The 26,537-nt window shown below is 39.3% G+C and overlaps 1 protein-coding gene across 21 annotated transcripts in view; it reads right to left on the reverse strand.

Annotated features, from left to right (window-relative positions):
- Cdkl5 (cyclin dependent kinase like 5) overlaps window positions 1-26,537 on the reverse strand; it is a 201,750-nt gene that overhangs the window by 67,660 nt on the left and 107,553 nt on the right. For all 21 annotated transcript variants that reach the window (XR_013048080.1, XR_013048081.1, XR_013048078.1 and 18 more), the window contains 5 exons: window positions 22,337-22,382; window positions 12,351-12,487; window positions 6,113-6,233; window positions 3,217-3,276; window positions 773-863 (listed from right to left, as the gene is read on the reverse strand). Coding sequence is in view for 11 of the 21 variants with exons in the window: in XM_076562120.1 (XP_076418235.1) it covers window positions 773-863; window positions 3,217-3,276; window positions 6,113-6,233; window positions 12,351-12,487; window positions 22,337-22,382 (455 nt within the window). In the remaining 10 variants the exon portion in view is untranslated. The remainder of the gene's footprint in view (window positions 1-772; window positions 864-3,216; window positions 3,277-6,112; window positions 6,234-12,350; window positions 12,488-22,336; window positions 22,383-26,537) is intronic.

Below are 26,537 nucleotides of genomic sequence, written 5' to 3' on the forward strand. Positions count from 1 at the left end.
CAAGGCAAATGCTGTACAAACAGGGCCTTGGAAAGCACCTCTGCTTTATGGCTGTACTTCATGCTGCACATAATTGTCCTATCACATTAGAAACTTGGACTAGCTTACCGAAAGATAAGTCCGGATGAATACATGATGCTTTGCCAGGGGAAAAGAGAATAGCTCAGTTGGTAAAGTTCCTGCCTTGCAAAAACTAAGGATCTGAGTTCAGTCACTAGAATACACATAAAAACGCCAGGTATGGTGGTACACACTTGTAATCCAAGCATTGGAAAGGCAGAGGCAGCAGGATCCCTGGGGTTCACTGTCCAGGCAACCGAGCCCAACTGATGAATTAGAGGCCGGTGAAAGACCTTGCCTCACAAAAGTGACTGGATGCCTGAAGAATGACATTCTGGCCTCTACATGCACATACACCCCCTCCCCTGACACACACAAGGAGAAAAACAAAAGGTCTATCAGATACCAGCCAAAGCTCTCTACATCAACTAGTTCCTACTCCATCTGCCAGCTAACTAGGTACCATCAGAGTGACTCCAAGAGAGGTCACTCCACTCAGCTCTCAAGTTACAGGTACTCAGAACTGTGATAAATAAAATGAAGCTTGTTTCTTAGCATCAAGTTCTTAGGTGTCTTTTTTTTTTTTTTACAGTGAATATGCAACCAATATATTTAAGTAACCCAAGTTTTTATTTTCCATAAGTGATCCCAATACAAATGATAAAGAAAGAACCAACGTGTATGCGCCACTCTATTTAAAAAAGGAACTTACCCAAGCAATAGCTCTGGTGACCGGTACCACCTTGTAGCCACATACTCTGTGTAATTCGCATTATTGCCTTCAGAGAGATTCCGAGCAAAACCTGAAAGAATAACAATTTCCCGTTGGCAAAATAGTTCACCTCTAGTAATACTTTCAAAGAATACCAAAAGAACATAATGACTAACATAAATGGACTGCTTATTAAGAACATCTTTATTTGAAATAGTTAATAGTGCTCATGTTTAAGTACATGATGAATTTGCTATCGACTCAGTCTTTTTTCTGTGCTAAAGAGATTCATGTTTTTAAATGCACCCTGTGTTTTCATAAGCGTTTGGAGCCATATTTTCAAATAGACTCTCCTAAGATTTTCAATTTAAAATTGTCTGCTCACTAGGGCCAGAAGTCAAAGTACACGAGCATTAATTCTGCTATGTAAGATGCCCATAGTGGTGTGTATTTACTGTTGCTGAGCAGTTCCAGTCATTAAGTAAACAATTAACAGTTGGCACAGATAGACACAAGTAGGCTGAAAATTACTCTTAGCCCTTAATGTTGTAGAAGTGACTTAGGGGTATCTTAATTACCTCATAGATGCTAGCATTGCTTTTGTCCCCCACTTTTTCCAAAGGGTTAGGACCAAACAATGAAGCAGTAGGCTAAATTAATTACCCATCTAATTCACCAGATGCAATAGAGGTTCACCACCAGGGTTATAGAGAACTAAAATATGAAAACTGGAGTAGAAATTAAGGTTTATGTCAGTCTGAGAAGCAAAAATTAGTGTTTCTTAAAGTGAAACAGTTAAAAAAAAAAAAGAAGGAAACAACAGCAATGACAAAGCCCCCAACTTCACCTAATCAATTCTTTTTACTGAGGCAGTTGCTGGATACCTATGTGCAATTCAAGTCAGACAAAGGAGTTGCTCTCTGCTAGGGAAGGCAATTAATTAGGAAGTCCTCGATGGGACCCACAGGACATAGGATGCCACACGGAATGCTGACCACTTTTTAAAGCAGTAATGCTAGAGAAACAATCCTCTTTTCCTATTATTAACCATTCTGCAGGCATTTCTTTTGTATTTATACCTGTTTTATAATCTTCAGTCACCCTGGACCTTAATGTAGAATCACAGAGGCATAGAAAATTGTGTCTGGGGGACAGAGAGTCTGCTGACACTTTAGGAGGTAATCATAATTACAGATGGGAACTCACAGACAATATTCCTGGAAGCCAGTTGAGGCCAGAAGAGGGAAGTCAGATCCCTTGAACTGGAGTCACAGGCAGTCCTGAGCTGCTTTGTGGGTACTGGGTACTGAACCCAGGTCTTTTCAAGAGCAATAAGTGCTCTTAATCACTGAGCCATCTCTCCAGCTCCCAATAATATTTAAAGAGTTGCCATGTTCTACAATGTAGATCAGGTAAAAGGATCATTTCAAAGGTGACCTCCTGGGGCTGGGAATACATTCAGTTGGTAGTCTGCCTAGCATGCTGGAATCCCTGGGTTCTACGCCTAACATTGCATAAACTGGGTATGGTGGCACATGTTTATAATCCCAACACTCAAGAGGTGGAGGCAGGTAGATCAGAAGTTCAGGGCCATCCTTAGCTACATAGTGAGTTGGAGGTCAGCCTGGGATACATGAGAACCTCTTTCAGAATAAAACAATAATTTAAGTATTTAAATCAACTGTTAAGTATTAAAGATAACTAAAAAATTTTACCTGTCTGCTTCTTTTTGTAAATGCTCCTTTCTGACATTTTATCGAGCCATGCCCTAAGCACTATTAACTCAGGATTTTAAAACTTTTGTATATTATTTAAAATATTTAACAGAATTATCCACATGGGAAACAATACAGATTTTCACTAGGAGTATAAATTTTTGAAGCCTTCCCATATATTTGAGAAATAAGAGTATTGTACACCAATTACCCATTTCATTCATTAAACATTTAACAGGAATAAATGGATGTGTTCTAAAAATGTGTACAACCACTGTATGTATCCCATACATAAGTGTGAATAGATATGAGTATTTATCTAATGGTTATGACTAACTGTAGAACAATTTCTATCAATATACAAATCATTTTACCCTACTCTAACCAGGAATCTATACTGATGGTTTAAAGAACACTCTAATTCTGGGGTCATTTGGCACTGGGATACTTAGTACATTACTCTTATGTGACAAGCAAGTATTTGCTTCAAACTAATTGCCATTAAACAAATAACTGCATAATTTGTTAAAATTGTACACAATATAACATATAACAAAGGGAAAGCAACGCTATCCCAGCTGTCAACTGTTAGCACATGACCCAACTGAATGCTCTCCTACTAATTTAAATCAAAATATAAGATTACTTATAATATACCTTTAAAAGCTACCCATGTAGTATATTAAATTAACCCTCTCAATATTGGGGCTTGGTTTCTTTTTAACTCACCGAAGTCGCATAGTTTCAGGACATCGTTGTGGCTGATTAAGAGATTTTCAGGCTTTATATCTAGAATATCAAGATTAAAAAACAGGAAGTGAAAATGTTCTCTTTTCTGCTGACCAACACTTACAATGCTGCAATGGCATCCATCTGAAACCATCTAAGCAGGATTCGACCAGAAAACTGGGCAGTGTAAAGAAGACATTTTATGCTGTTATATACACCTTTCGATTAATTTCATTTCTAAAATTATATTTAAAAGATTTTTTTCCATTTTACATACCGACCACAGTTCCCCCTCCCTCTCCTCCTCCTGCTCACCTCTCACCTCCCCCCACTCCTTAGAGAGGGTAAGGCCTCCCATGGCAGTCAACAAAGCCTGGCATAACAAGATGAGGCAGGACAAGGCCCTCCCCCTTCATTAAGGCCTAGCAAGGCATCCCACCATAGAGAATGGGCTCCAAAAAGCCAGTTCATGAACCAGGGATAAATCCTATTCAGGGCCCCACATACTTCCCAAGTCACACAACTGTCACCTATATGCAGAGGGCCTAGCTTGGTCCCATGCAGGCTCCCCAGCTGTCAGTCTAGAGTCAGTGAGCTCCCACTAGCTCAGGTCAGCTGTCTCTGTGGGTTTCCCCACCATGATCTTGACCCTTTGTTCATATAATCCCCCCTCCCTCTCTTCATCTGGACTCCAGGAGCTCAGCCCCATGCTTGGCTGTGGATCTCTGCCTCTGCTTCTATCAGTTACTGGATGGAGGTTCTATGATGACAATTAGGGTAGTCATCGATCTGATTACAGGGCAAGGCCAGTTCAGGCATCCTCTCCACTATTGCTTGGAGTCTTAGCTAGGGTCATCCTTGTGGGTTCCTGGGAATTTCCCTAGTACCAGGTTTCTCCCTAACTCTGTAAAGAGGAAATAGATAAGATCTCCTGAGTAAATTGGGAGTTGGGGGTGGTGGTGGTAAGGGGAGGTGGCAAGAGAACATGAGGAAAAGGGACAGTCGAGTTGGGGGAGGGACAGAGGGAGAGCAAAGAAAGAAATATCTTGATTGAGGGAACAGTTAATTTCTTTTTGAGACATGCAGACCACAATTACCATGAAGATTCCTAAAAAACCAAAAACTTATCTCTTTCCCTTTCTCTGGTAAGGATTGAACCTAGAAGCTTAGGTTGAGGACACATCTTAATTCTGTAAGAAATTTTTAAATGAATAAATTTAGGCCAATATACTTCAAGAAACTATTTTTGCTTCATAAAGAGTTAATACAAATTTTTGGAGACTGAACCTAAAATGTCTCTATCTACATGCTATCTTTAAAAATCTACACACCAGTAGTTAAACAGTATAATATTTACTGGAAGAAAACTATAAAAAAGGTTCTCTGTATAATTCCTATATTCACATACCTATTTAGTTTTCCCATGTGGATCACAACTAACAGACAAGGTAAGATTTCCATTTCCCCCCCAATAGGTCATGTAAAGATGTAATAGGAGTTGAGGAGCAGAAATTTTCAGAAAATGAAATGGAACTATTCCACGGAGAGGCATCTCACAATTTTATTTGTTGACATAGGGTTTCATATATCTCCTACTGGCTTCCAACTCTTATATAGTCAAAGATGACATTGAATTCCCAATCCTCCCGTCTCTACTGCCCAAATGCTGAGAACACAGGTATATACCAACATGCCCAGCTACAACATTTTTAAGAGTACAGTAGTTACCATCTATATTACATAGTGGAGGTAAAAATGAGGTGAGTACAGAGGTAGTGGGATCTAAAGATTTCACAGTCATGGGCCTGTGTTTTCAAATCCTGGAGTCTGAACCAAAGTATGCATGCTAGTCAAGTACTCTATTATTTACAACCCTAGCTCAGAAACCTTATTTCCTACCATTTAATCAAATCACAGTCAATGGAAATACACTTAACTCGGCTCCTCATTAACATCCTAAAGTGTAACACAGGCTGTTTTTAGAACCATTACCTAAGACACTAGATGGTCAGTTGCCCGGGGGTTTATCCATGACATATAGAATCTTGATAACAGGGTGACTACTATAAGAGTCAAAGAGTAGAAGCTGGAAATCTTCATAATACCTTTCAGCTACTCTTAAAAGTGAGACTATAAAGGTGATTATCCTTGCACATTTGTGCAGATAAATTTAGTATAAAATAATGATGATGATGATGATAACACAAAGACAAGTACATATGTCAACATTTTCTGATAAGCATTTTAGCTTCATTATTATATCAAATTGTATCCCACTGCTATAAACTTTCCAGTGTGAGATTATTAGAATAATTAGTCAAAATGACAACAAGCAAATCATTTTCCTTATTACTGAAATCACGGACTTTGTGGTGTTAAGGAAAATGATATAGTTTAGAGAAGTATAATCATGGCCCCTACAAGATCATTTATACCTTCAACCTAGAGACAAGGGGCACTTTCCACCAACAGGGGGCAGAAGTCAGGAGGTGAAGCTATAGACTAGAGATTACTGATCTAAGACAGAATGAAAGGAAAGCTCTACTGGAGGGTCAGTGACATAAGACCACTTATAAAGCCTGCTTTTGAGTTGATTCATATTACTTGGTCTAATCGTAAGACACAAAGGCTATAGAAATTGTCCATCTGCTGACTCACTGGTATTGCTACAGTCATAGCAGACTTGGTTATACAAATAGAGATATCACCACAATATCCAAATAAACCTGTATGCTGTCCTTTGGTGGGTAGAGAGGGAGACTTGAAGAGCAAAGGGCTTCTCATATCTTTACATTCAAAATATGTTTAACTTAAATAGAAGTATTCTTAAGACAGTAAATCTTGAACTTTAGCTGCTTTATTTAGTATGTTATCATTTCAAAAGTCCTATACTCACCTCTATGGACAATGTCATTCTTGTGGCACCAGTGAATAGCTTTGATTAGTTGGTAGATATAGCTTTTCACTTTTTCAGGTGGAACTCCATTTGGCATTTCTTCCAGCAATTCAAGCATATTCTAAAAGTAAATACAGAGCCATTCATCTTCAAAATTAGGCAAGCCTATCAATTATGTACTAATAATCTATAGCACCTTAGATAAAGATTCATCCAACATACATTTTTTTGCTTTGCATTTAATATACAGCTTAGTTTGTGATGGATCAGGATTGAGCATTGAATATAAGTTTTCCTTTAAGAGAAATTAATTTTTTTTTACTCCTTACTGCTGCCTCTAATACTGAGAGGGGGGAGGGAGAGAGAAAGGGGAAGGGAGGTATTTTAGACTATTATGTTAAGGTGTGTTAATTTGTTTATGTTGCATTTGTTTAACTCTGTGAAGCTGTGTTACTGTGTCTGCCTAAAACACAGATTGTCTAATAAAGAGCTGAATGGTCAATAGCGAGGCAGGAGGGAGAAAGGATAGGTGGGGCTGGCAGGCAGAGAGAAGGAGGACTCCAACAGTCACCCAGCTATACAGCCAGACACGTAGTAAGAAATAATAAAAGGTATACAGAAATAGAGAAAGGTAAAAGCCCAAAGGCAAAAGATAGATGGGATAAGTTAAGAAAAGCTGGCTAGAAACAAGTCAAGCTAAAGCTGGGCATTCATAATTAAGTATAAGCCTCTGTGTGTGATTTATTTGGGAGCTGGGTGGTGGGTCCCCCTAAAGAGTAAAAAACCAACAACAGGGGGGTGAGTGAGAGAGAAGAATGATTAGATTTATACATTTGGTATAAAAATTGAAACAGGCTAGAAAATTCCATTGAGGGTCAGTGGGATAACTCAGCAGGTAAAGACACTTGCTGCCTAATTGATGCAAATCTGACAACCTAAATTTGATCCTGAAACTCACATAAAGGTGGAAGGTGACAACTAACTCCACAAAATTGTCCTTTGGCCTTGATATATGCACTGTGCCCCCACACATACACACATAAATGAAAATTTTTAAAGGAGAAAATATTGTTAAAAAACACACAATCCCCAAACAATTCAAAACCGTCAATCTGGAGTCAGAGACTATTTTGCATAAGGTTCATGCAAAATTTTCTGGTAAGTCAGGTATTGTGGTACATATCTGTCACCCCAGCATTTAGAAGACATTACATAGTGATACCCTGTTTCCCCAAACACCAGAAATACTAAGGCAAAACTTCACTTAGCCAGTCTCCAGTCTCCATTGCATTACCACATTAACCACGTTCTCCATCTGTTCTGCGAAACACATCAACAGGGCGCACAGTATAACCTTAGCCTATGTGGGAAGGTACCCAAAGAGAGAAGCAGCTTACAGAGGGTAACCTGGGGATACACAGAGGCACAGATGCCGCTCATAGGCTCATGAAGTCACATCATCTTCATCACATGCTCAGATGTTTGCCTTTTTCACTATTGGCATGTACACTAATGGTACACAGCAACAATGGGTAGTTGCTGGAACACTACTAACAGGAATCAAGACAATGGAATTCTGAATCCAAATGACCCTTGCCATTACATTAAATAAAGAACAAAAGAGCAATTAGCTAAAGATGCCCTTGATGAAGCAGTAGAAAAGCATTGCTTTTATGAAATCTTTTTTTTTTTTTTTTTTTTTTTTTTTGGTTTTTCAAGACAGGGTTTCTCTGTGTAGCTTTGCGTCTTTCCTTGAACTTACTCTGTAGTCCAGGCTGGCCTTGAACTCACAGAGATCCGCTTGGCTCTGTCTCCCTAGTGCTGGGATTAAAGGTGCATGCCACCACCGCCCGGCGCTTTTATGAAATCTTATTGTACATGTTGTAATAATTAAGTTTTGATTGTTAAGTTGGCACAATGGGAAGGGAGTCTCAATGAGGGATTGCCTAGTCTGGATGGCCTGTGAGCAGGTCTGTGAGGGGATTGCCATGACTGCCTTCATTGATGTGGAAAGACCCAGCCTGAAAGTGTGTGGCACAATTCCTGGGTTTGGGGCTCTGAACTGTAGAAAGAGTACAGAAAGCTGGCTGAGCACTTAGCTATGCATTAGAATGCATGAATTCATTTCTCTCTGCTCCTGATTGTGGATATGATATGACTAGTTGCTTCAAGCTCTTGTGTAGCTGCTACTGTGACTTCCCTTCACTGACAGACTATAACCTGGACCTATAAGCAAAAATGAACTCCTTTCTCCTCTAAGTTGCTTTTGGCCAGGATATGTTGTCATAGCAACATAAATAAAACCAGGACACATGTCTTTTTAAGAATCTACATGTCAACTGAAGAAGCTACACAGAGCACTTCTGCTGCACACATGCCATCTGAACCATGGCCGTCTTCACTGGGTGCTGAGATGCATCTGAACCATGGCTATCCTCACTGGGTACTGAGATAGATGCATCTGAACCATGGCCGTCTTCACTGGGTCCTGAGATGCATCTGAACCATGGTCATCCTCACTGCATGCTGAGATAGATGTGTCTGAACCATGGCCGTCTTCACTGGGTCCTGAGATGTATCTGAACCATGGTCATCCTCACTGCATGCTGAGATAGATGCATCTGAACCATGGCCGTCCTCACTGGGTGCTGAGATGCAGCCGAATGTGGTGGTATTGTGTTCCCCAAAATATTGTACACTCTAATAAACTTATCTGGGGTCAGAGACAAAACAGCCACAATATTAAACAGAGGTTAGGCAGTGGTAGTGCACACCTTTAATCGCAGCATTCCAGAGGCAGAAACCCATCTGGATCTCTGTGAGTTCAAGGCCACATTGGAAACAGCCAGGCATGGTGACACACGCCTTTAATACCAAGAAGTGAGCCTTTAATCCCAGGGAGTGATGGCAGAAAGCAGAAAGGTATAGAAGGCGTGAAGACCAGGAACTAGAAGCATTTGGCCTGGTTAAGCTTTCAGGCTTTCGAGCAGCAGTTCAGCTGAGATTCATTCTAGATGAGGACTCAGAGGCTTCCAGTCTGAGGAAACAGGATCAGCTGAGGAACTGGCGAGGTGAGGTAGCTGTGGCTTGTTCTGCTTCTCTGATCTTCCAGCGTTGACCCCAATACCTGGCCCAGGGTTTGATTTTATTAATAAGACTCTCTAAGATTCATGCTACAGCTGAACCATTGTTGTCCTCACTGGGTGCCGAGATGCATCTGAACCATGGCCATCCTCACTGGGTGCTGAGATGCATCTGAACCATGGCCATCCTCACTGGGTGCTGAGGTGCAGGCTGCATCAGGCACTTTTTGTGCTGTACCATTTTCTATCTTAAAGAACAACTGAGATGCAAGCCACTTGTGTTAACATTATTGGGTTTGTTGTTAATTGTTGTTTTATTTTTGCATTGCTAGCTAAACACTCTTAACACTGAGCTACAACTCTAGCTCCAAACAAATATTTTTACATTGCTCAGCTTTGTCCAACATGAGAAACACTACTAGATAAAACCCACATGAAAGTTGTGAAGGCTCTCAAGAATCTTAACATAATTAAATATCATTATCAGCCACTGAAATAATGTTCCTTTAAAAAGAGAGTTGCTGCGCATATGAAAATCATGTTTAATACTTCGGAAATACCCAACAAAAGGGAGCCACAAAATGCATTACTGTCTAGTCAATGGTGACAGACATGCACAAAGCACGGGTAAGGAACAGGTGCTGGCAACTGATAATCATAAATACTGACAGGTTCTGCACAGAGATTGCTTTCCAGTTGTTTGAGCCTTTGCTTCCATTTAAAGATGCCTTTATGAGCAGGTTGTATGCAACAAAAACTAATAAGAACTTTAATCAGAAGATCAATATGCAAAGCTCCTCAACCTACCTCTGTAGAGGATTCAATATATATTTATGGTTTCAGTTAAAATGTCGAAAGAATGTTTGTAGCTTTTTAAAAATCTCTATGCGCACTGCCTTTTTCTAATTAAGAAATACGTAGGAGATGCCAAGAACAAGGAGGCATGGGAGGGCTGAATAATACAGAAATAATGGTTATCTCGCAGTTCGCGTTTCACTCAAGGTTCCTAAGCAGCAGAAGATACTATCACTCTTCACAGCCATTTTTCCTTACTCTGTAGGGAATACAATTTTCAACCACAGACTTAAATACTCCGAATGATGAGTACATTTCCTCTGCCTTGCAGCAAGTGTGACCATGTAACTATACACTAGCTAACAGATGTGACAGCTGGAGTTGACACTAAAGACAAGCAGAGCTGCCCTTCAGTCCCGTGTATCTCCCCTTGTATGTTTGTGAGGAAGAAAGAGATTCCCATTTTGTTTAAGGCATTGTAATTGTGAGTCTCAGCTAACAACTCCCTATCCTGTTCGAACATCTTTCTCTTTATGCTCCTGAGACTCACTGTAGATTGCCAGACACTGTCACTGGTGGGCAGGTGGAATGGTTAATTTCCAATCACCGGGGTGGGGAAAGAAGCCCAGGCCTCAGTGTGAGAAGACTGCAATACTGGTCACAGCACTATCACTTGGGAGCAGAGAGATCTCAGGCATGTCAAATTGCTTCTCCCGGAGAGAAAACAGATATGCAGAAGAGATATCTCTATTTGATATACTAAATTGTAATTTACCATAAACCACCACCATGAATACAACGGAAATATAAAGAGACTGAAATACTAGATGTGTCAAATTTTATTATTTGCCAGTGAAAGCTGAAAACTGCACAAGAATTTGTGAGAACTAGAAAATAAACATAATCTGTTTTTTTCTATAATCCTAGTACAGCAATATTTTTCTTAAAACAAAACATTTTTAGTTTTATTTTGATAGGGAAGTACTAAAACTAACACAGAAAAAAAAAGATTTTGGAAAAGTAACAGGATAGCTGATTTAAAATGGCAGAGCCTTCACTGGGTACAGTAACCACACTTAAGGGTAGGCCCCGTGCCCTGCAGTAGATGGCCAACACAAAGCAAACTCAATGCTGTTTCTGTAGACCTTTTGTTTGGCCATTCTTGGTCTTACTACTCCTGTGCTTCTACAGTGTGGCTCCCGATTCTAAGTTTTTATGGGTCTTGTTTTTGTGTATGTGTATGTGCATTTCTTCTCTTTTACATTCTATTTTTGTTGTTGTCGTTTGCCTGTTGGTTTTCTAAAAAGAGGGAGAAAGAAGGGGCATGGAGTTGGGTGGATTGGGAGGTGAGGAGGAGCTGGGAGGAGTCGGGGGAAGGGTAACTCATGATCAGAATATATGTAAAAAAATTTTTTCAATAAAATATATATTAAAATGAGTCTTGTATATTTTAAATTGTGCTAATAATTACTATTTCTATATGGTTTATTTCAAAAAATGCTTTGCAAATGCTGAATGAACTCAAAGTCACATTCCCAGGTCAGGTCTTCTTGAAAGCATTGCTTTCTTGTCACTTACATCACAAGACCCATCAGGGAATTGACCTAAGAGCAAACAGCAGCCTGTTTTCATCTGTGTTAGGTAACAGCCCATGTAATCTTCAGAAACCACCCAGTCACACAGCAGCAACACCTTCAACAGGCTCCTCGGCTTCCAGTTTCTCTTACTGTAATCAGCTGAACGCAACTGCTCAGTCAGTTGCTCTCTAACAAATTCTGAGACAGCTAAACTTTTGCCCTTAGATCACAATATTAAACCATTCGTTAATGAGTTAACCTTCTTTACACAGTGTTACTAGTGATCTTAACAGCAGCTTCAGGCCTTACCTTACAATTCCCTCAAGAAAGCCAGAGGACTGGCAGTTCCCAAAAGACTGCTTCTGCTTTGGTCATTCATCATCCTGGGTCTGAGTGAAGGAGCCAGCTCGTGCTTGCATGGATCTGATGTGTGCCTCTACCATCCTTTATCATACTGTCCATTCACCTATTTCTCCTGCAGAGCTTTTGTTCATGTTTAATAGTAATAAAACTAATCTGAAAACCACTTGTTGTACATAGATTCTACGACTTCAGACGCCATCCCACTACGATCTTTAAACTTAAGATCATCTGAATGCTTCTACTTTGTACAAAATCCCCAAATCTATTTCAGGGCATCTAGTGACTGTGGGAGATATTTTCATTTTAAGACCCTCAGATTATGAACACTCTGATAAGTCATACTAAGTAATACTACTTTCTTCAATAGTGTCAAAAACAAAACAATAATGTGAATCTGCACACTGGCAACTCATGACTTACTTTCTCAACATACTCAAACACCAGGTAGAGCTTCCCTCTCCGGCGAAAGGCTTCCTTCAGCTCCACAATGTTTTCCTGCTTGAGAGTGCGAAGCATTTTAAGCTCTCGTAAAGTCGTTTCCTTGACTTCTTCATTTTCTAGAATACAAGCAATGGTAAAGAGAAAATACATTAAAGCTTGCAAAGCTACCATTCAAAGACTTTTAAGAGCGCTGACAATATCTTCTCTTTAAGAAGTCCACAGATAGAATATTAACACATTTTCGGGAGGCAGAAGCAGGCGGATCTCTGTGAGTTCGAGGCCAGCCTGGGCTACCAAGTGAGTTCCAGGAAAGGTGCAAAGCTACAACAGAAAAACCCTGTCTCGAAAAACCAAAACCAAAACCAAAACAAAAACACATTTTCTTAGTGAGAGAAAGAAAATCAGAAACTTAGTTGGATCTGGTGATACATACTTATAGTCCCAACACTTAGGAGGCTGAGGCTGGAGGATATTAAGTTCCAGGCCAGTCTGGAACATGAGGTACCCAAAAAGCCCCAAACAAAACGAACAACAAAGAAAAGCCTTCCTCCAACAGCTCAAACCCATTTTTTTGCTTGTCTTTGCATTTTGTTGTAACAAACCATAGATTTATAGACAGAGCATATGAATTCATCATCATTTTAGCGCTAACATTCTGTTTTGGGGAAGAAAATATTTGAAAGGGTTGAAAGTCAACCCCATCAATGTACAGAGGAGGCTCTGTGTCCAGTACGTGTGGCAGTTCATGTTTTATGGTTGGTTTCAAGTTTTAGCTTAAAAGAGCATTTTCGCCGGGCGTTGGTGGCGCACGCCTTTAATCCCAGCACTCGGGAGGCAGAGCCAGGCGGATCTCTGTGAGTTCGAGGCCAGCCTGGGCTACCAAGTGAGCTCCAGGAAAGGCGCAAAGCTACACAGAGAAACCCTGTCTCGAAAAACCAAAAAAAAAAAAAAAAGAGCATTTTCTTCTTCAGGCTGCTTGTGAATCACCTCAGTGAGCACAGGTTGTGCATCAGACATTCATGACGCAGTTCATGGCCAAATCACAGGGAATTCTTAAGAGTGTCTTATTTCTCTGAACAGCAGCTGCTGTGGGTTCCTGCTGCCTTCCCATGGCATGTCCATCTGTCTATCCCAGATGGTGTAGCTGTTCTGGGATGGAGAACTTATGCTGTACCAGGATTTGTCCTTCCATACCATCAAATTCACTTGTGATAACTTCCACAGACATGGAGGAAGGACAGAAGTCACGTTGGTGGTAATGGATTAATGGGCAGGCAAACAATGAGCTAATATTTCACTTTAAATATATGCTTATGATAACTTCAGAGGTGAATGGGAAATTCTATGTATTGTGTTTTCAATATGTATGTTCAAGAATACAGGTTCATAATTCTCAAATCCTTAGTTGGAAAACTAAACCTGTTCTAAGTTTATAACAAATTCATTCAGAGGCAAAATGGAATTGATATGAGACTCTTTATGGTCTTTGTTTAATGCATTTGATATGAATATTCATAATGTAGGCTATAGAAATATGCCTTGATTACGGGGTGCTATGTAGCATGCCATATTTCCAGTCTAAAACTTTGAAATTATGAATGCAAAAAACACATTTGGCCTCAAGGCTTTGGTTAGGGGCCAGAATCCAGACTTGTGAGAATATGTTGTGGAGACCTCCATTTCTGGCATGTCTTAAGTCTGAAGAGAAAGAAACGGAAATTCTGGGACAGGGACAAGAAAACCTATCGCTTTCAGGAAGACATGCTGTGTACACAAGGCACCCGAGAGGGAAAAAGCTAGCTGGGGGCTGTGATGCAGAAAGGGAAAGATTCTAAACCATAGTTAAGAATGCTTATCAGCTGATTTTCTGTCCAGCCCCTCATCCAGCCCTTCTCCAAGATAAGTTTAAAGAAGAGGCTGGTAGGAACACAGCTCTGTGGAAGCAGTGAGTCTGTGACCATCAGGAAACATAGTCAATACTTCTTTGTGACTGGGTTATATAGGTTAGGCACTCCAGCTAGGAAACTATTGGAGATTGCTGGAACACAGGTTAGTAAGGGACATGGATGCTGCCTGTGTGGAAATAAGAAGCAGCAGTAGAAAAGGCCCACAGTAGCAGAAACAGTGACCCCTCTGAGTGAGGGAGCAGAACTGCACAGTGAATCCCACATGCCAGGAAGAATGGGAGAGATGCAATGGAGGACCTGCTGAATTTGTGAAGGGGCAAAGGGCTAGCTGTTGTATAAGCCAGCGGTCTTCATGACTGCTGAATACTACAGTGGCCCCAGCCACTGAGGCCTGGGGACAACCACCGGACTCCACAAGAAACTTCATCAGGATCTCCAATTTCATGTCCCCCTCACCTTGGTCTTTCAGTTGCCCAAACAACCCTAATCTTTGTCAGCACAGGGCCCAGAATGTTCAGTCTTCTACCTGGGCTCTTGACAGCACTGGTTCTTTTGGGTTTCTTAGGAAAATTTCATTCCTCATGGAGATTTTCCAGATCCTAAAGTGAGAGGACTCCTCAGGCTACCATTCCATGTCACTATATGAAGGGCTTTCTTCTCACAAAGGAGTGACCCTGATCTGAGATGCTTAGGACTAAGAAGTATTTAAAATTTTAGATATTTTCAATTCGTGTGTGTATGTGGTGTCTGTGATGTGTGTGTGTGTGTGTGGTGTGTGTGTGTGTGTGTGTGTGTGTGTGTGTGTGTAATGAGATCTCTTGGGATTTGGACTCAAATTCAAATACAAAATTCATTTACGTTTCATATATCTGTATTCTGGAGACAACATTATACCATGTTTTCAGTGTGCTTATGTTTTGACTCTAACATATCACATGAGGTCAAGTTTGAAATTTCCCCACTTATAGTATCAGACAAGCACTCAATGAGTTGTAAACTTGACTACAGTTCACATTTTGGAGTTTCTTACTGATTAAGCTCTTCTGTTCAATATACATTCAACTTTGCAGAACTGTGAACAACGAGAACTTCCTATTACAAATGCTTGAGCTGGGCCAGTGAGGAGATCTTTGTGCATATATGTCTAGCTCTCCCCAAGGGAAGGGAGGGTTGGCCAACAACATAGGCACTTTGTCCCCTCCATTTTGAGTAGAATGCTTTCAGTTTTCCTTTGAGGACTTTGAAAGGGCTGCTTGTGAGATAATGTAGAAGACAGAACTTATTTTCCCTTGCTTTTTTCTAGAATATGAAAAATGGGGAATCCAGAAAACTAATAGTACTTAGGGTCAACAGTGTGTACGTCTATACACAAAATCCTTAAGAGCATCAACAAGCTATGCTGGAGCTGAGTACAAAGTTGCTAAGTAAATACAGCTGGTGTTTCTTCCCTGATCAAATGCTTGGGAACTCTTGGCATTTAAAAAGCAAGCAAAAAGAGGGTGTTGTGCACTATTATCAAGTTGGGGCAGTTTCATTGTGCTAATAGATAAAATGACTTTGGAATGTCCAAATTAAAATATTGATGATATAAACGTTAGAGCAACATCTGTGGAGACTCCACTGGACTAGACTAGGCCCTCTGCATACGGGAGACAGTTGTATACCTTGGTCTGTTTAAGGGGCCCCCCTGGCAGTGGGATCAGGATCCATCATCCCTGGTGCATGAACTGGCTCTTCAGAGCCCATTAAGTATGATGGGACACCTTGCTCAGCCTTGATGCAGGGGGAGGGACTTGGACCTCCCTCAACTGAATGTACCTGTACCAGGGCTTTGCTGACTCCCCATGGGAAGCCTTACCTTTTCAGAGGAGGGAATTGAGGGGTGGGTTTGGGGGAAGGGCTTGAGGGGGAGTGGGAGTAGGGAAGGGAGAGGGTTCTGTGATTGGTATGTAAAATGAATAAAATTTTTTTTTTTTTTTGGTTTTTCGAGACAGGGTTTCTCTGTGTAGCTTTGCGCCTTTCCTGGGACTCACTTGGTAGCCCAGGCTGGCCTCGAACTCACAGAGATCCACCTGGCTCTGCCTCCCGAGTGCTGGGATTAAAGGCGTGCGCCACCACCGCCCGGCTAAAAATTTTTTTAATGAAGAAAAAAATAGCGATGGTAGAAGGAACACTGGAATAGAATTATGGAGATCTAGATTTAGATTCTGCCTTTTAAGTAATTTATGCTGTAACATGCAACTATGGGCAAGTTACTTACATTTTCATCAGTAAAAAAATCTAATACTTTGTGATTTTTTTCATTAAATTATTTCTGATTATAAACTTTATCAATAAATAAATCTAATAAACTGTGATTTCTTTCATTAAAGTCTTTCTGATTATTTTTGGTTGTGAGCCTAGCCTTTAACAGCTGAGCCATCTCTCCAGCCAAAGTCTTTCTGATGATAAACCTAAACCTCACTGAACTTTGGTAACTGATAAATATATAATTCATTTATACTTGTTCCACCAAGTGGAGTTATAAAAAAAATAAAGGTTATATTCTGAATGTCTATAAAGAGAGAAAAAAGTTAAATAATTTTTCAAAAAGAAGCACACACTAAACTAGGCCTGATGACATCAGCTTGTAATCCTGCCTACTTGCAAGGTTAAAGCAGGAGAATTCCAAGTTCAAGGCCAGCCTGGGCAACTTCCTGTCTCTAAACAAAAAGTAAAAAAAAAAAAAAAAAGTAAAAAGAAAGCCTGGGATATAGCTTAGTGGTAGAGTGCTTTCTGAGCAAGTGCAAGCCCTTAGTTCAATTCCCAGTAACACACAACACACACACACACACACACACACACACACACACACACACACACACACACACACACAGATTGGGGGTAGGGAGACACATGAGAACATCACTTAGGGCATAATGTGCAAGAAAACCTCATTTGAGCTGCCTTTTAAGGAAATGAGGCTCCTTTATGCCAGCCATAAGTAAGCACCTGAGCATTAAGACTGTAATGACTGGAAATGGAGGCAGAAATGGAGCTATTAATTCCCAAAGTGCAAGCAAACTATGCACTTGTCATTACTTGGAATATCCTATAATTTTGTTTCTGTGAGTACTTTTAAGGTTTCTATCCCACTCTACGGTTAATAGTGAAAATTTGTGGTACTAAATGATGGGATGATGGAGAAAGGTAATGCACACTCCACTGACACATGCCCTTCTAAAACATGCAGAAAGTAGCAAAGCATTAAAAATCATAGCACAGTCCATAAAAATCAGCATCCTTGACCCTCTCATCCCCAAATCACCACTAGCTAAGATAATCCTTATGTGCTATGTATGCTCTTTTCTCTAGTTCATAAATAAAGAGTTGAGTGCTAAAAAAGGATAGTTAACTTTCTCAGGGTGCATAGACTCAGAGTCACAATCAACCTCATGTCCTGAGTTGAACATCAGGACTTAGATGGCATGGTATATCACAGTGAACTTTGGAGAATGAGTCAAAACACCTAGGTTGACACCTAGACTTTGTTATCAGACCCAGCTATTTGGCTGCTAAAGCCACATACTCAGAAGGCTGAGGCAGGAGGACTGCTACAAGTTCAAAGGCACCCTTGGCTAAAGAGTGAGTTCTAGGTCAACCCTGACTACAGAGCAAGCTTTTTTAAAATATAGAGAAGAGGGAAGAGGCAGGGATAGGAAAGAGAGAGGGAAGAGGGGGGAGAGAGCGAGATTGATTGATTGAATGGATGGATGGACGGATGGATGAAAATTAAATTTCAGGTTATCCTGGGCTACAGAGCAATATCCTGTCTCAAACAAAATAAAAACAGTTATCACTGGAGGGGGTTGTCAAAGTCAAGAGCAACTATGGAAAAGTTATGTGCAGTAAGTATACAATCCAACCTAGTAAGGACAAAGTGACATGAACAAAAAAGATGCCAACTAAGACCAAACCAAAAGCTGACCTACTTCTGTAGGCTTGCCATTGAATCAAGTTAACACACCTCAAAATCAAGGGAGTCACTAAAATAAAAGATAGCAGGTTTGAAGAAGAAAGCTCACAGGAGCAAGAGAAATTCAAAGATAAGTCGGCGATGAAAAGAAAAATCTAAAGATCAGCAGAAACTCTATTGTAACCCTATTTTTAAAGAACCGTGGGTTTGGAAAAGAAATCCAGGAATAGCTGTAACCTACTTTATGAAATCACAAACCTGACATCTTTGTATAGCCAAAGAGGCCCCCCCAACAGGCCTTTAAACAGATATAATGAAAAAGAAAAGTCAATCCATCCTTGAACAAAACCATAGGGGTACCATGTTTGATTCTGGTTCCTCTGATTGAAGACAGGACAGCAGCAGGACAATCAATGTGGCCACGGAGGGTTGAATGGTGATGCTACTGTTTTATGTACCAAAAAAGATAAAGACTCTTCAGTCTTTAGAGATGAAGGACAAGGTAAAGAACAGAGAAAATTTATGAAATCACAAAAGGTGCAGAAATGTCGCCAAATCTTACAAGAATCCCTGAGGTTTGAAAGAGATCTGGTTTGGGCATAAAAAGGAGGTGTGATAGTACCAGGAGTAGCCAGGGCACACAGCTCATTTCATCGAATTCTTTATATAATAAATATTGGAAATTTTGTTTCAAGGCCCCTCTTACACAGAACTCAGGTTCTTGAATTTTAGAAATCACGAATTCCTGTTTTATAGCATCAGACAAAACGAGAAAGCAGTGTAAAGTCATCTAGTCTCTAGGTAAAAATAAGAATAGAATCAACTGGAGGGAAGACTAGATGATTAACTAAACATTTCATAAAAATTAAAGAAATAAATAAACTCATTTCAAGAGAAAACTATCCATAGGAAACAAGCAACAAAAAATAAAATTCCAGCACTTTTACTTGATATAAGGCAGAGAAATGACCTAGCACCGCCCCACACTGCTCTGCAATTAAACATGACGGCTACACAGCTCTGTGGAGTTCACCATGTCCTGAGACATTTGATAAGTAAGAAGAATTGTTCATTCATCAAAGAAAAGTAACAGTCCACAGAATTAAAAGCAGGGCTGAAATATAAATTAAAAAATAAATTCTGACTACATTTTCTCCTAAAGCTTTAATAGACTGTATTTTGTAATTATTGCTATTTCAAAACCATCTAGTTTAAACTGGCACTCCTGGGTTGTTCAATAAATTCGGTGTATGTCTTTATATGAGAATGATGCCTTGAGGCCAGTGAGATGGTTCAGGAGTGAAGGTGCTTGCCACTAAGATTTGGCCAAGTGCGTGTGCGTGCGCGTGCGCGTGCACGTGCGCGTGCGCGTGCGCGTGTGCGTGTGTGTGTGTGTGTGTGTGTGTGTGTGTGTGTGTGCTTGTGTGTGTGTGTGCGGTGGAGAGATGGCTCAGAGGTTAAGAGTATTCTTGAAGGACCCTAGTTTGATTCCCAGCACCCACATGGTGGTTCACAACTACCCATAACTCCAGTTCTAGGGGATCCAATGCCCTCTTCTTACCTCCATGGGCACCAGACACATACATGGTATATACATACATACATGAAGACAAAACATTCATAGATACAAAGTAAAAATAATTCTAAAACACTCTTAAACATGAAGATAAACATACTAAAAAAAAACTGACAAAGCCTTTTGCCATATTTTGAGCTAGTATACAATTTTACTGTAAAAACTGACTTTCCTGCTTAAAAGATAATACTCAATTCTCTTAAGAACTAAAATAGCACACAGTTGCTGTTATAATCAAAATTGTACTTACTATAAAGCAAACTTATTTTCATAATTTCAGCCTTTTATTTACTATGAAAATTTGGGTGTTATTTTAAACAGCAATCCATTATTCTGGGATAATATCTTTTGCACTAAAATGTTGTCCACTTGGAAATATATTTTAAAATAAAATAATATACTTTATATAAGTTAAATAAAATTTTTACTTAAATTAAATTTAAAAATAAAGTATTGCAAAAAAGTTTTACACAAATTTTTGGGTTCATATCATCTTAACAAGACAGTAGGACATTATTATAATCTTTTAAAGCTACTAGAAGGTGGTATATGTTCTCAAACACACTTCCTGTATCTCATCAGTTAGAGAATATTTAGAAAGATTCATGTGAATGGCGGTCAGACCAAGCACAGGCCCCATTTCAATTTAAGTTTAAGATTGCTTTTATAGAATTGTTTCACTTATGTTCTCAAAGATTTGGAAATATTTGGTTTAGAATAATATGAATTTTCATAGTATCTAATAAAAAGAATGTTTGAGGGCTACTAGATAATGAGAACAATATTATCAGAACACTCATTTTTTATTATAATAGACCTGGTTGAAATTTAGATAATAAAAGAAATTTTGAATTATAATAGCTTACAAAGGAGATCAACAGACAACTTCATCTATATGAAACTATTTATGTATAACTCACACTCCAAAAGAGTTGGTCACCAGACATGTATCATTTCTTTCTATTAAGTAAGATAGTCTTCTTGCTAAAGGAACAGGGTAAAGAGAACAGTACTATACCTCTCAAGGTTTTGAGCAAGCTTAGGCTACATGAGACCTTATGACAAATTTTGTTTAAAGCTCTGCTGACAATTATTACTTTTCAGCTTGCCAATGTGACCTTAAAGGTGAACAAGTCAGAAGTCTGCATACACATGCAAGGGTGGGGCTTTGACCTTGTGTTGTAATCACTTGTGGTATATCATTGGTCATCATTTGTCTGTGGCTTACTTGTCACTAGTCTAAAGTCACTGCTCAATGAGCCTATTTCCAATGGTCTCACAGTGAGTTAGCCAGGGGCAACTGCTTACATTAGATCACAGGCACACAGGCACATAGTTCCAAGCAAACTGTATCCCAGAATAAGCTAAAAAGCATTTCCCAGCGCCTTCCTTTAAGACTGTCCTCACAAATGGCTGCACAGGGTCCTGGGTAATATGCATGCGCTCCACATAAGTAGCACATCGTAGTTCAGTTACATCCATTGCTGTGGAAGCTATCCTTGACAGGCTTATGTTAGCAAGCTCTCTTTGTTATTTCATGCTTTCTCAGTATCTGAGGTGAGGGTGATATCTGAGGTGGTGTGTTAAAGGGTTGGTCAATGTGCACCAACGAAGTCAGGCTATGGTGTCCATCTTCAGGCTTCACATTAGATACCGAGGCTGACGCTGACGCCTTTTACTGCTTTTTCTTATGGTAGCTTGCAACTCAATGTCACAATGTACTATTTTTCAAGATTTTACACAAACCAGGGAAAGCAGAACACAGTACCTCACTAGTATGTGTATGGAAACTAGGCTAGGGTTTAGAAAGTATTTTTACTGGGGTCTCTGTACTAAGAATTGTGAAAAACTGCTGCCTAAAGCTCCTCAAAGGCCATATAGACTTTCACTACCAGTCTTTCTTTGTCTGGGAACGAGTTAACAGCTAAGGTTTCAAAACTAATGCACTAGTAAAATATTAATAAAATTTATTTGAAACTTTCTTGCCCAGGAGAGATTTTAATACTCCATTTGAAACAGTCTAGAAGTGTGTTCAAGACCCCCAAATATGGTATTTCCTATTGAAAGGCTTTTATTCTCTCAACAAATGGCTCTAAATATAACAACTTCCCATCTCTATACCGCCTCCCACTTCTCCCTGTATCTCTTGCTGTGACTAGGAGTTGCAGAACACAGTGACCAAATGCCCAGTCTTTCAGAGCACTCACTACTTGTGGGAACTACAGATGAATTTGCTTTTAATCAGCTTTTCCATTGTAACCTACATAGATTACATGGAAACATATAGTCAAAAAGAAGTCTATCTAGCCTTTGGAGCAAAAATTCCACCCTTGATTATAAATTAAAATAGATATTCTAATATCATGAGGCACAGTGTATTTCAAAGTAAAGCATGTTAATAAATAAGTTATACTCCCTGCCTGAGATTATGATTTTAAAATCACAGGGCTAGGGTCAAACCAACTAAACCCCACCCGTCCCACATTTTATTTACAAAAAAATTACAAAAGTAAAAATGCATATATACCTTCACTGTCCTTGAATTTCTTGATTGCCACAATTTCATGCGTTTCCTGGAAAGAAAAAAGAAGCAGAGGGAAAATTATTCTCCAATCCCAACTGGGGATCCCAATTATCTGGGGAGAGCAGAGAAAAGACACAGATCACCATCTCCATCTACCATTTCTTTGTTTCAAAATCCTCTCTTATCACCCTGGAGACATTGCCAAGGATGGAGAAGAAAGGGAGTGGCAAGGAGCAAAGAACAGACACTGCTATGATATGCATGAAAAACAAATCTGAACCGCCAATGTCTTCAAAAGTACAGGCTGTGAACAAAATAAAACAAAGATGACATCCAGAACTATTCATATAACAGTTTGGTATAGCTTCATCAGTACGTTTTCTCAACTTGGAATATTATGTTTGGAATTGTATGCTTTGTTACATATTGTTGTGTATGTCACTTCATATTGTATAAATAACATTTAAACCTGTTGGTAAATAACTGTTTAAAGCTCCATTTGTAATAGATATAAATAATTTTAATAATTTAAATAATATTTAAACAGTGTACCAATGAACAGCCACCAACAGAGCAAATGCTGTAGTGATATAGATGGTTCAAAGGTCACGAATGCTAAAGGTCCCTAAAACATACTGCCATGCTGACATACCCCAACACACGGCTTTCACAGTTCCCTTGAGCAGTGTGTAATAGCCAGTTCACGATCAGGGCCAAAACAGCATATCATTACTTAAAAGAACATTTTTTTAATTCAATGATGATAGCAGATAAGGTTTTTTAGAATTTTAATTACATTTGGTTATTTATTGGGGGTTGGCTATGCATGTCACAGTGCAAGTGCAGAGGTCAGAGAACAACTGATGAGGGCTGGTTCTCTATTTCCAGCATGGAAGTTCCAAGGATCAAACTCAGGTTGTTCAGTTTGGCAGCAAGTATCTTTATCCACTAGGCCATCTTTCTGGCTCTGACTAGAGAAGTTTTCTATTACCTGGTAAATAAAATGAACTCTACCAGGGCTATCTATTTATTTATACAGATTCATAGATGAAAACTTGTTGACAAACTGAACTACTTAAGGTTATTATTGTAGAGTACAATACAAGATAACATTTGATGTAACCGGCCTTTGTAATTTATGTGCATCATTTTTGTGCTCCAAGTCCTCACTTGAACATGGTTATTTATTCATATTTATGCATTTTGATATTTTAATGATTTCATTCCTTAAATCTTTATCCAATTATAATTTACTTTAGTAAATGAGAAAGTGAGCAGTTTCAGATTTCATATAATTTCTAAATGTTGAACCAATTTCCCAATCCCCTTTAGTGATGATTTGTAACTGTTATATCTTAGCATCCTTATAGACACTTTCTAGAGTTACTTGTCACTTGGCTGAATCAAACTAAGAACAGGTTTTGGCTGTTAAACCTTACATAACTATATGCACACAGGCTATTATGTCAACTTTCTTACATATTCAGTGGCTTCACCATTTACTAAAGTCCTTTACTCCAATGGTTTTCATATATTGAAATGCTTGATTTGAATCGGTTTTGTTCCATCCTAAATGTTTCTCTGAATAGTTTTCTGAGGCACTACCTTATTTTTCTAGCATGTGAACACCCTCACCCATGCAGCAAGGGGGCAGGTACAGAATTTATGGAATGGCTTGAGATGCAGCTTAGTGGTAGACGGCATGCTTAGCATGTATGAGGCTAAAAAGAAAAATGTGAGAAAGGAAGAAAGGGAGGATTAATTAATTAATTTGGGGGAAGGGAATCTTGTATTCTTACTGATTTTCTGTATGCTTGTAGCAAAACCCTGGAACACTCACATCACAAATCTATATGCTTATTAAGAATGAAATGTCTTACAAGAAATCCATATAGTAGCTATTTTTTTTCAAGAGGAAAAAAACTGAAGGGTTTAAAAGAAAGGAATGCTCATGTTGGGGAGATATCTTAGTTAGGAAAGTGCTTTGCCAACCATGTTAAAAAGTAAGGTGTGGTAGCATGAACTTGAAAACTCAGCAGTAGGGCGGTGGAGACAGGCATATCCCTGAGGTCAGCCTAGCCTACTTGATGAGCTCCATGCCAGTGAGAAACCCTCTCTCACATAAACAAGGTGGATGGCACCTGATGAATGACACCTGAGGTTGTCACCTGGCCTCCTTCCGTGTGTGTGTGTGTGTGTGTGTGTGTGTGTGTGTGTGTGTGTGTGTGTGTGTGTGTGTATCTCCCCTGCCCCACAGAGGTCTGCTGTGTCCTAACATAGATTAAACTGACAGCACAGGGAAGAAAGAATGCCATGATGGTCTCTGGTTTTTAGAAAAGAAGTCTGTGTCCAATATGGTTTTTGTTCTAAAGTAGATAACTTATTTTTTTATACCCAGATTCTCTTAGGTCATTTCTTTTCCTTGAAATAAAAAAAAAATTGAAATCATCTGCCTATATTCTAGAAGAAATCCATGTGTTTGTGTTCCGAACTAATATCTGAAAAGTACTGATGTTCAGAAGATTTCCTTCTAATAACCTTAAATATTGTTTCTATTCCAATTTTTCTAGTAATTTCCACTATAAACCTTGTATCTTTCAGGTGTACCTTTCATAATTGCTTCATCTGTTTTGGTCAGTATTATATTACCAATAGCTACTGTATCAGGCCCATAGTGAGATATTTGATCTTTAGTGGCCACTCAATGAGTGAATTATTCAAATGTAATCAATGTTGTTCTTCATATGTTCCATTTGGGGTCTCTGCATCTTCCCCTATGTCAGTCAAGTCCTGAATCTGTTGCCATGGTTCAGTTTGTTCTCCACTAGATAGGGCAAATCTCCATTGTTTCCTTTCAGGTGACCAAGGAGACATCTTGACTTCATCTGCTTGTTACACAGAAGTCTTTTCAAGACTGGGTGTTGCTTCTAAATCTCAAGGTAACATTTTATCTTGACTCCTTTTTATCATAGTCCTCCTCTACTCACATGCCATTTTTAACCTCATACTTATGACTGAGATGGAAAGAAATTCAACGAGACTGGCACCTGGCAGCAAACTGGGTAGATGGACGTATCAGCCACCTGAACTTCAAATAAAGATGGATGTACTCAGAGCCTGATTTCAAAACTGATGCCCAACCAACTCCCTCCTCACTGGGCTTGGCTAGTTTGAACTTACACTGTCTTGGAAGGGTTCTCTGAACAAGAAGCCAAATGAACACATGCCATGTGCTCTTTCCTGTGTGGGCTCCAGAGCACATTACCCTGGTATTGGTGGTTCCCACACTTTTCTGTGGATGTTACATGTCTCTCCCAAGCCATCTCTATTTCTTGCCTTACTTTATGTATTTGGGGCACATTAGTCTCTGAAATGATCTGGGAATATGGATGTTAAATGGGCTACTGGGAAATTGAGAACTCCAGTTGCTTGGTAAGATGGCTGCCTGCTGGCCAGCCATTGTAAAACACAGATGCAGGTCTTTTCCTGCTCCCCTTGGCTATTTTTTTTTTTTGCCTTAGCTGGTTTCAGAAAGCATAATAAATAACATGACATTCAAGACTGCTTTTTAATCTACTCTTGCTAATGAAATTCTCCCTAGAGTTTGTCACCAATCTTTGAATCTTTTTTTTTAATTTATAGGACTATTAAAAGTTTCTGTTTTTCTTTTAAAATATCTTCATGGGTTCTTAATGGAGAGGCAGAGGTGACATGCCAATTGTTATTACTAGTTCGTCCACTATCCTGGGATGGTATACATGACAGAGGTGTGGGCAAGGAAGGAAATACATGAAAATGGCCAAAGAACTTATGTTTTAAATTCAGTTTATTCCCCCCAGCATGCCATTGCCCCCACAACGTCTGCAACAGAATGTCACCAGCTGTAGTTAGCAAGATAGACATAATCTGTTTCTTGTTTCAGTGGTCTGCTTTATTTTTAAAATGAGGCACTTCAAAGCAGACATTTTAAGCAGTAAACTGAGAATGAGATAAAATATATCCACAATTCATTAATGTAATTCCATATCTCATCCTTTATTCTACCTCAAAATTGGACTTAAGTTTACTTTGGAATGCAAAAAAGAAAGACAAGATAATTTTTAGATAAAGGTTTCTAGATTATACTATCTCTATACTGAGGCATTTAATGTTTCCTAGAATAAGTTTTCTTCAGTGAAAGGGGGAAAAAATCAAGCAGGGTATG

The sequence above is a fragment of the Peromyscus maniculatus genome, chromosome X, assembly GCF_049852395.1.
Source record: "Peromyscus maniculatus bairdii isolate BWxNUB_F1_BW_parent chromosome X, HU_Pman_BW_mat_3.1, whole genome shotgun sequence".
Lineage (NCBI taxonomy): Eukaryota > Metazoa > Chordata > Mammalia > Rodentia > Cricetidae > Peromyscus > Peromyscus maniculatus.